General features: G+C 47.5%; 2 protein-coding genes across 2 annotated transcripts in view; both read right to left on the bottom strand.

Moving 5' to 3' along the window:
• Slc35e3 (solute carrier family 35 member E3) overlaps nt 1-6,207 on the bottom strand; it is a 15,328-nt gene extending 9,121 nt beyond the window's left edge. Inside the window, exons 1-3 of the mRNA XM_021205350.2 lie at nt 5,631-6,207; nt 4,708-4,818; nt 497-655 (exon numbers count right to left, since the gene is read on the bottom strand). Of these exons, the coding sequence (XP_021061009.1) occupies nt 497-655; nt 4,708-4,818; nt 5,631-6,032 (672 nt within the window). The 5' untranslated portion in view covers nt 6,033-6,207. The remainder of the gene's footprint in view (nt 1-496; nt 656-4,707; nt 4,819-5,630) is intronic.
• Nucleotides 6,208-9,971: 3,764 nt separating this feature from the next.
• Nucleotides 9,972-10,559, bottom strand: part of Nup107 (nucleoporin 107) — a 39,615-nt gene continuing 39,027 nt past the window's right edge. The window contains exon 28 of the mRNA XM_021204595.1: nt 9,972-10,313. Coding sequence (XP_021060254.1) covers nt 10,206-10,313 — 108 coding nt within the window. The 3' untranslated portion in view covers nt 9,972-10,205. The remainder of the gene's footprint in view (nt 10,314-10,559) is intronic.

Here is a 10,559-nt window from a genome sequence, read left to right as displayed (position 1 = left end):
ACGGCCCCACACACTACCGCAGCTGCTAACACGGCCCCACACACTACCGCATCTGCTAACACGGCCCCACACACTACCGCAGCTGCTAACACGGCCCCACACTACCGCAGCTGCTAACACGGCCCCACACACTACCGCAGCTGCTAACACAAGGGTATGGTACTTGGCAAATGGACTTCTGAGGAATCGTTCATTTTCACTCTTACTTAAACCAACAACATTTATTGGATGACTACACTATCAAGTCAGGCTTTGTGAGGAACATAAAGTGTATGGACAAGGCTCTGTTCCAGGTGCCTCCGTCTCGGCAAGCCCCTTCCCTTTCACGTGCCTCAGTTCTTCATGTGAAAATAAGCCTTGCCTTGCCTTCCTTAGAGAGCAAGCATGGGGATTACATGTGAGAACAGACTTGAGGCTGTGCTCCCACATCCACAAACTACATTAGGAAAGGCGTGATGAGTGCACCCTCTCAGGCACCAGGACCGTTAGAACTTACCAAAGCAGAAACCGACCAGGGACCAAATATTCCTCCCTCTGCAAACACTGGCTCGAAGAAGGGCACGGCCACCAGCAGCATGGCGGAAGACATGGGGGCCTGGTAGTAAAGCAGCTGCATGGAGTTCACCTGCAATTCATGCTGCTTGGCTCCAACCCACTGGCAACCGGGAGAAAAAACATGTCAGGCACACAGAGAAGCAGCCTTTGTCAAAGGAACACGGACAGGGTCAGGCTAGGGGACGAGAACAAAGCTCACGATTCTACACAATCTAAAGGGTGCGGAGACATGAGGGACTCTGAACATGGCATGTGCTCACTAGTGACGTCTCAATGCCTCAGAGAGGAGAACGGTAGGGACCCCTCTATTCTCCTGAGTCTACTAAATAGCAGGAAGTAAATGCAGCAGGAACCCCATATGCCAGGGACACCAGGGGAACAGGGAGGGGATGGAAATTTCCGTGAGAGGTGGACTCCAGTGTGTGGCTTTAAAGGTATGTGGACTTCGGAGCCACTTCAGTGGCAGAAGACATTTTTCTCTCCAGAGAACTTTTCTGTGGGTTGGATTTCTCATAAATGCACCTGGGCACAGAGGAGTGACTGAAAACCCTAAAATACTGTCTCATTCAGTAAAACACCTCAAAACTCTATATCCCACGTCCTTAAAAATACTTCACAAATACGACTGACGAGAGGCTCTGCAGAGCATTCAGCCGACAGCTTGAATTGGGTCTGGCAGGAACAGCCTGGCTTCTGAGCAACCTCTGTAGACCCACTTCCTAAATCTAGATATTCTGTGACAAACATAAGGCAAGTCTATAGGAATTCACCAACACCGAAACGCAGATCCAGGAAATGTGAGCCCCACTCCTGCCAGCTTTCACTAGGCGTCTTCGGAGGCTATGCAGGACAAAGAGCTGATTCTTCCCCGGCCTGCTTAGAGGAGAGGCTGTGAGCAAGAACAGGAAAGCTGCAGACAGTGCGGCTCACCTTCCTGTCTGTGCTAGCCTCCCTGACTGCTAGGGACAACTGTCTCAACCAAGCTTCTGGCCACCATTTCTCCCACACCCTACGTAACCACCCCCACCCCCTCCCAAGCCATACTCACAGTACCATCTGACCCACATCTTCTCCCATCTGCAGTCACAGACAGCTCCGACATCGCTCCTTGAGCATCTTTTACAAATATTTCAGGTCCTGGGGGTAGAACTTGGGGCCTCGTACATGCTGAGCAAGCACCCTGGCACTGACCTCCACGCCGGGTCTCACCACTGACCTCCACGCCGGGTCTCACCACTGACCTCCACGCCTGGTCTCACCACTGACCTCCACGCCTGGTCTCACCACTGACCTGCACGCCTGGTCTCACCACTGACCTGCACGCCTGGTCTCACCACTGACCTCCACACCTGGTCTCACCACTGACCTCCACACCTGGTCTCACCACTGACCTCCACGCCGGGTCTCACCACTGACCTCCACGCCTGGTCTCACCACTGACCTCCACGCCGGGTCTCACCACTGACCGCCACGCCGGGTCTCACCACTGACCGCCACGCCGGGTCTCACCACTGACCTCCACGCCTGGTCTCACCACTGACCTCCACGCCGGGTCTCACCACTGACCGCCACGCCTGGTCTCACCACTGACCTCCACGCCGGGTCTCACCACTGACCTCCACGCCTGGTCTCACCACTGACCTCCACGCCTGATCTCACCACTGACCTGCACGCCGGGTCTCACAGCCCAAGTATCTGTAACTTCTCAGCCGGCACCGCTTCCTGCTTAGTCTGCAGCACCAGGCTTCTGACCAGGCTCCTTCTGTCTAGAAGTGAGCTTCCCTTGCGCTGCCTCCAGCCGGCCGGCCATCCTCTCTCCTTAACTCTGCCGGCTCCCGGTCACTCGGGTCCTAATTCCTCCTCACGGTCCTGTACTCACACCCTTGCCCTGGCTCTTCACCCTTCTTCTCTTCTGTACCCTTTACCGCCACTAGATTTTCCTTAAATACAAATTACGGTAAAGCTCTTCCCAATCTAAAGATTCTCCTTTGCTGGGTCTGCAGAATAAAGTCGTCTCCTCCGAGCAACAGCAACACTTTGCTGCCTGCCTTAGCTACCTGGCATTCGCCTTCTAGCTTCACCAAACACACCAAGTGCTCCCCAAGTGCTCCACGATTTCAGACATATGAAAGGATAGGCCTCAAGACTTTACTGCTAAGCAACCTTCTGTGCCTGAGTTAAATTAACTTCCCCTCTTGCCTAGCCTTGTCACTCCCCTCTAGTCTAACCTCGACACTCCAGAACTGCCAAAAAAAAAAAAAAAAAAAAAAAAAAGGCCACAACCATATACACACACATTTAAAAAAAAACAAAACAAAACAACAACAAAACTCCCCAAACCAGTGAATGTTGTGAACTGATATTATGTATATGGAATAAAAAAAATTCTAATATTTGACAAGTAAACAAGGTATGGTAACACATGCCTACACTTTCTTACTTTCTTTCTTTCTTCTTCTTCTATTTTTTTTTCCAAGATAGGGTTTCTCTGTGTAGCCTTGGCTATCCTGGAACTCACTCTGTAGACCAGGCTGGCCTCGAACTCAGAAATCCGCCTGCCTCTGTCTCCGAGTGCTGGGATTAAAGGCGTGTGCCTCCACGCCTGGCATGCCTACACTTTCTTAAAAAGTAAGAGAGGCCAGGCATGGTGGCACATGCCCTTAACACCAGCACTTGGAAGGCAGGCAGATTGCTCTGTGAAGTCCAGGCCAGCCTGGTCTACATAGTGAGTTCCAGGCCAGTCAGAACAACAGAGTCCTGTCTCAAGAAAAACAAAACCATCCACAAAACCAATCCACAAAACCAAAACAACTACAACGACAAAGGGGGTCCATGACAGCTGCCAAAGCTCACCACCAAAGGTGGGGCCCAGAGGCCCAGGTGTTAGAGGAAGAGAACACACTCTGTCCCTGAAAGTTGCCCTGACCTCTATGTGCACATCGTGACCGGCATGTGTATGCTCACACGTGTACATGTGCATATAAACAAAATAAGAAAGTGTAAAACATAAAAGGTAGAGAGAACTGGGGCTGTAGCTGAGTGGTGGCTACTTGGCTAGTGTGTGCGAGGTCATGAATTCAACACCAGGACGACATCAGCCATAGAAGGCTCAGAAGCAGTGGGTGTTGTTAAAAGATGTTAGCTGGCTGGGCTTGAGTTTTAGCTCAGTATACAGTGCTGGCTTAGAAGGCTAGCAGGCTGTAGACCCAATCCTCAGCCCTCCAAGCCCCCACCCAAAATATAGTAACAATGTTTCTGGGACAACCCCACCAGCAAACAGTAAGGTGCTAGGGTGCAGCACTGAGCTAACATTCCTAACTAGAATGTCTTCCTTTATCACCAGCGGGTATTTGTGTGGCAGAGGTAACATTGGTTACAGGTTGGCTCTGACTCCTGTGCAGGCACACCCAGCATCACCAGCGGGTATTTGTGTGACAGAGGTAACATTGGTTACAGGTTGGCCCTGACTCCTGTGCCGGCACACCCAGCATTTCCAGACCAAGGTTTCTGGCATAGAGAGGAGACTGTTTCACCCACCGCTCCCATACCCTGCTAGACCTCTCCCCACGACACAGGACACAAAAGCCAGCTTGTTGGCAACTTACAGTACTGAAATGGCTCCATGGAAAAAAAAACTTAACTGAATACTGGCTACAGGCAAGGCCCGTGCTTGCACAGGAAGCTAAAAACCTAGAAAACACTCTACTGACAGACAAATTATCAGAGGCCCACGAGCAAGTCGTAACACCAACACTTCTTCTGAGTTTAAAATATGCACATGTGAATTTTTTTTTTTTAATGTTCAAAAGTTTGGAAGTGTGTGTGTTTCACCCTAGTGACTTTATAATCAAAGAGTAAATGACAAATGTGACCGATGAATTTAGGAAGCAAAACCTTACTGCTCATTTTGTGAAGACTTCCAAGAAGTGTGTCCCGAGCTGTGCTTAAGCAGGGGTACCGTGCACTTACAAACGGGCACTTGGTGGGCATCGCACACCTGAGCTGCTGTCTCCTCTGCTCCCTTCACCCTCTCAGTTCTGCTTTCTTCCCATGTCTATTGTCTCTATACTGTATTCTCTAAACCTTGGGTTACAGCTTCAAAATTTACAAAATCTGCTAAAAAGGCACATAAGGAAAAAAAAAGTTACCAACCACTTGATAAAGAGACGTGACTACCACACCAAGGGCGGCAAACACCATTCCAAGGGAATGAAACTTCACATCGTAGTAAGAATTTAGGATTACACCTACAGTAATAGGAATCTGCAAAGACAAAGAGGCAAATGCAGTGAGATTAAATTCAGGAACGATGTCTTACAGCACTAAGGAAACATATCAGTGGGGGTGGGGGTGGGGGAAGAGCACGGAATTGTATGTTTTCTTTGTTTGGGGAAAGCTGCCAATCTTTCTCTACAGACATTTACATACAACTCTACATCTGGAAGAAAATATGAATCCGTGCGTTATGCTTTTTAAGGAACCAGGACACACATTTACAGGTAAGTAAATAGACCCCCAAATACTGTTAAGTAAATGGACCCCCAAACCAGTACTTAACACATAAGCATAAACACGGAAGGAGGAAAGCATTAAGACTGGAAAAAATGAAAAGTCACTAAGTGCTAATGTTATTTTAACGAATCTCCTTTTATGTAAACACAAGGCACCCCAGCAGTATGCCGCAGAAGGCGCATTCCGAGATGTTTTATGCTAAACCATTTCATGTTTATCACATATGGTTCTAAGTCCCGGGGATGCGAGGACTTTCTTTTCTTTCTAGGTTGAGCTTTCGCAGATATCCTGACACACTGAACCGTTAGGCAGCTCTCTCCCTCATCGATCCCAGCAGTTAAAGCTTTCCATCAGGAACACACCCTTTTACTAAGAAGCAGCGGAGGGTCGAGATGGCCTTCTCCACCCCTCCCCAAATAAGCTACTTCTCGGGCCTGGCTCGTGTGTGGAGTAAAGATGATGGGAATGGGCTTCCGTCGTGCCAGGCTATAAGCAAGGTGTATTCAATTTTCCCGGGGAGAAAGGTGGGACAGGCTCGCGCAGCGGCAGCGGCAGCTACTCACCAGCGTGAGCTGTATTCTGATGGAGAATCTCTTCTGGTACCAGAAGGTTTGGATGGCTATGATCACCGGCGTGGTCATGGCCTTGGCCAGCTGATAGGTGCCTATGGTGTTGTTCTGCAGAGAAAGGTTGGTGAAGACCACAAAGCCACAGAAGCTGAGGGCCAGGAGGAGGAGCTTGGAGAGCGGCAGACTTTTGGGGGCAAAGATGTCCAGTTTCTGGCAGATGTACAAGCCCAGCCAGGTGACCACGAAGTGCACCAGGGTCAGGCTCATGTTGGGGAAGCCGTGGTGTACATAGATCCATTTGTTGAGGAACACGATGCAGATGGACACCAGTAGATTGAACAGGAGCCCGGCGGCGATGCGCCCGTTGCCCCGGACCCGGTCCGCCAGCGATGCCATGATGCCCGCCGGCTGCGGAGCAGCGTCCTCGGCCGAGCTCGGGCTGTCCAGCCTCCCCGCGGGGCGCTCGGACGCTCTCCCGCTGCCCCGGCTCTCCGCCGCCGCGCGCCCGCAGCAGCCGCCCGCCCCACGGTCCGGCCGGAGACAGGCATGCGCCAGCCGGGTCCTGGGTCGCCGCGCTGCGAGGTAATAGGCCGCCGCCCTCCGAGCGGGTCCGCCGCTGCTTCTCCCGGCCCCGCCCCCGCACAGCCACGTGATGCCGCCGCGCAGGCGCGCAGGGCGCCCCGCCGGGTTGCTTAAGTCCGCCGGAGGGGAGCCCTTGGCTCCCAGGGAAGATGAAGTTCTGTGGCCGATCCCCGACTTACTGGGCGGCGCAGATTCCCCGCCAGTTTCACAATCCACGGTACTGAGCGGTTTTAATCCTCTGTAGGTGGTAAAGCATTACTTACTGAAAGCATATTTTAAAATATCTTTAAAAGTCTAGACAGGTAAGAGTGGATGGACAACTGTTGTCTACTGTAGATTTAAACATATTTTGGCGTATTTGCCTCGAAAAACTTTAAACCACAGAATTTTTTACCCACGATCTTTTTTTTTTTTTTTTGTAAAACCTAAGAAGCAAGTACATTTTCCTGTATGCCCAAGATATTAATTGCAGTCCTAAGAGGCTTATTATAGTAGTAAGTATGCAGTCCAGCATCAAAGTTACGGAGCTGGAGAGGACTTGTAAGTTTTGTATTATTATTTGGAAGTGAAAGTTTATATATTTTTGGTTTTGTTTTTCGAGGCTGAGAACTCATACAGGCAAGACTCGATCTCAATATTCACTTATATTCACACTGTTAAAATATGAGAGTATGGGGCTGGTGGGTAAGAACACCCGACTGCTCTTTCGAAGAGTTCAAATCCCAGCAACCATATGGTGGCTCATAACCATCCGTAACAAGATCTGACTCCCTCTTCTGGAGTGTCTGAAGACAGCTACAGTGTACTTACATATAATAAATAAATAAATAACCTGTTTAAAAAAAAATACGAGAGTGACTTTTCTCATCTGCAAACGTCAAATACCAAACTCAAAGTCCATCCACACTGATTGAAAATGTGGACCCCATTTTTACAATTTACAGGGATTAAATAGAACAGGCTTGGAACTCGCTACAGAGCTAAGGATGACACTGAATGGATCCCCCTGCCTCTACCTGTTGAAGTGTCACATACCTTGCAACTAATGTGTAGTTTTAAGTTTTGGACACTATTTCATAGGTTTTTATGACCTGTTTGCTTATGTCTCTGCCCTTTTTCTCCAGGATGCTGGTTTTTTCTAATTGGCACTGAAAAGAAGCTCTTTGCTTCGGAGGCACAGGAGACTGATGAATTTTCCACAGTTAATTATTCTATTAAGAAATTACTCTTTAAAAATTACATGTGTGTGTATGGGTGCCTGTGTGGAGGTCAGAGGATATCTCGCAGGAGTCAGTTCTGGCCTTCCACCTGATGGACTGAATTCGTGCTCTGGGGTTTGGGAGCAAGCACCTTTACCGGATGCATCATATCAGCCACGGTCCTCTTTCGAGTCATTATTTTCTTAGAGAATTGCCCATTTACTTAGATGCCTTGTCTTAGTTGGGGAAGAAAGGGTTTGTTTGGCTTACACTTCCAGGTTGTTGTTTATCACGAAAGGGAGTGAGGACTGGAACTCATTCTCACAGGGCAGGAACCTGGAGGCAGGAGCAGATGGAGGCCAGGGAGGGGTGCAGCTTAGGCTTGCTCCCCTCATCACATTTCTGTGATGACCCAGGGCCATCAGCTCAGGGATGGCTCCACCCACAGTGGGTTGACCCCTCCCCCAAATCACTAAAGGAAATGCCTTACAGCTGGATCCTGTGGAGACATGTTCTCAGTTGAGGCTCCCCCTTTCAGATAACTCTAGTTTGTGTTGTCATAAGACCAGCACACGTTCAACTATTCGTCCATTTCATCTATAGTTGCTTGAATTTATTATAAACATTAGCTTTTCCATTTTCTCTGTTGCTTGTTGTGCTAGTTGTTTTTTGTTTGTTTGTTTTTGTCAACTTGACACAAGCCAGAGTCAATTTGGGAAGAGACCCTCAATTAAGAAACTGCTGCCAGGGCTGGTGAGATGGCTCAGTGGGTAAGAGCACCTGGCTGCTCTTCCGATGGTCCAGAGTTCAAATCCCAGCAACACATATGGTGGCTCACAACCATCCCTAACAAGATCTGACTCCCTCTTCTGGAGTGTCTAAAGACAGCTACAGTGTACTTACATATAGTAAATAAATATTTTTTTAAAAAAAAAAAGAAAGAAAGAAAGAAACTGCTGCCAGCAAGTCAGCCAGAAGAAGAGCCCGTGGGACATTTTTTTTTTTTTTTTCAATTGTTAATGGATGAGGGAGGACTCTGCCATCCATCCTTGTGTGGATGGTTCTGGGTTAGATAATGCAGGCTGACCAAACCCTAGGAAGCAAGCTGCCAGTAAGCAGGGTTACTAGAGGGCCTCTGCTTCAGCTCCTGCCCTGCCTCCCCTCAGTGATGGAATATTAACTAAAAGTGTTAATAAGCCCTTTGCTCCCCAAATTTCTACAGCAGGAGAAACCTTAGGGCAAGGCTTGCTTAGCTTTACCAAGGACATTCTCTGTTTTCTTTTTTTGTTTTTTCGAGACAGGGTTTCTCTGTGTAGCCCTAGCTGTCCTAGAACTCACTCTGTAGACCAGGCTGGCCTCGAACTCAGAAATCTGCCTGCCTCTGCCTCCCAAATGCTGTGATTAAAGGCGTGAGCCACCACACCAGGCTTGGGCTGAGAACCTTAGTAAGAATAACGAATTATATTTTTCTCTCAGCTCCTCTGGCTTTGACACATGTTAGGTAAATGCTTCAACTCGTTACATCTCAGGGCCTTCACCTGACTGCAGTCCTCCTGCCCAGCTTTCTGAGTGCTGGGGTTACAGGCACCTGGGGTTACAGGCACCTGATAGCATTCCGTCTGACATGCAGGCATACCATCCATCCATAGTGGCTTGTCTGGGATAAAGTCAGAACCAGAGTTTATTACCTACATGCATACTCAGTTCCGCTAGTTTTTTGAACACTATGTAACGTTTTTATCTTGGGGGAAAAAAAAGAAATATAATGGGATGTAAAGATTAGTATTAAAATCAATCCTCCCCCCGTTAGACTGTTCCTATTTTACATTGCTTCATTTGTGTGGACTTTAATGTTAAAGCTAAACTATTTCAACATAAAATGCAGATTTTTATGACTTTGAACCCTATCTTGGCTTTTAACTCCTAAGAACAAGGGGGTGTAGTTCTCTACATTGACAGAACTCCAGTGATCACACCTAAGAAAACTAATATTCATTCAACTACGCTAATACATAACCTCTTTCTAGGATAAAAGATTTACACATCACACGTGTGTTTCGTACATGCATGTTAGTGCAGGAGCTCTTGCCAAAGGGCTTAGACTCTCTCTGCAGATGGGGTTGTAAGTGATGGGATTTGCCGCCCATGTGGGTGCTAGGCAGATTTTTATTTTTTTGTGGATGTTTTGCCTGAATGTATGTCTGTTCATCCTGTGTGTGCCTGGTGCCCAGAAGCCAAAAGAGGGTCTTGGATCATTGAAACTGGAATCCAGATGGTTGTGAACCAGCTGTATGCTGGGAAATGAACCCTGATCCAGTGCTTGTACCTGCTGAGCTATCGCTCCAGCTCCATCTTAAAACACTCTTGCTAGATTCGCCTTGAATTTAATATTCAGAAAAATACCAAATTTTATGACAAATGAGAAATTACCTGGATAGAAGAAGAATCTACTCTTTATTCTCTACTCTCTTTAAATTTTGATATGTCAGGAATTTATGATTATAGGAAAAATATTTTATTTCCTTATTCTATTACATAAGAGAAAATTCACATCTATAGAACAAAAAATTTATTTTGTATAATTTATTTAAAAAATACATAAGGAAATACTGATATAATACAAAATCCAAATGCCCAAATTTTACATTTTCCCCAAGAATGCCAAAGGAAAAACAAACAAACAAACCAATAATTACAAATATGTATATTTGACCAAAATCAACCAACCAAGCAACTCAACCAAGCAAGCAAGCATCCTCCTGTAGTCACGGCATCAGAGAATGGTGAGTTATGACTGAACTTCATAGCCAAGCGGGTCGAGCCCCTGGTCCAGGAGCATTAGAGAGGACTCCCTTAACTTCTGCAGCAGTTTCCTTAGTTCTTCCTTAGAAAACACCTGACAGTTAAAAAGGAAAAGGAAAAAAAAAACATTAAAAATGAGAACATCAACTTTTAAAAAGACCTAGTCAGTCTTAAGAAATTTCCTTGAAGATCTAGCTATGTGGCTCTGAGACCTCACGCTAGCTCACGGCAGCTCACTTATGCTCATGTGTGCAGACACAGGCTACTCACTTATGCTCCTGTGTGCAGACACAGGCTACTCACTTATGCTCCTATGTGCAGACACAGGCTACTCACTTAT

This window comes from Mus pahari, chromosome 9 (genome assembly GCF_900095145.1).
Source record: "Mus pahari chromosome 9, PAHARI_EIJ_v1.1, whole genome shotgun sequence".
NCBI lineage: Eukaryota > Metazoa > Chordata > Mammalia > Rodentia > Muridae > Mus > Mus pahari.
This window is presented reverse-complemented; position numbering and strand designations above follow the sequence as displayed.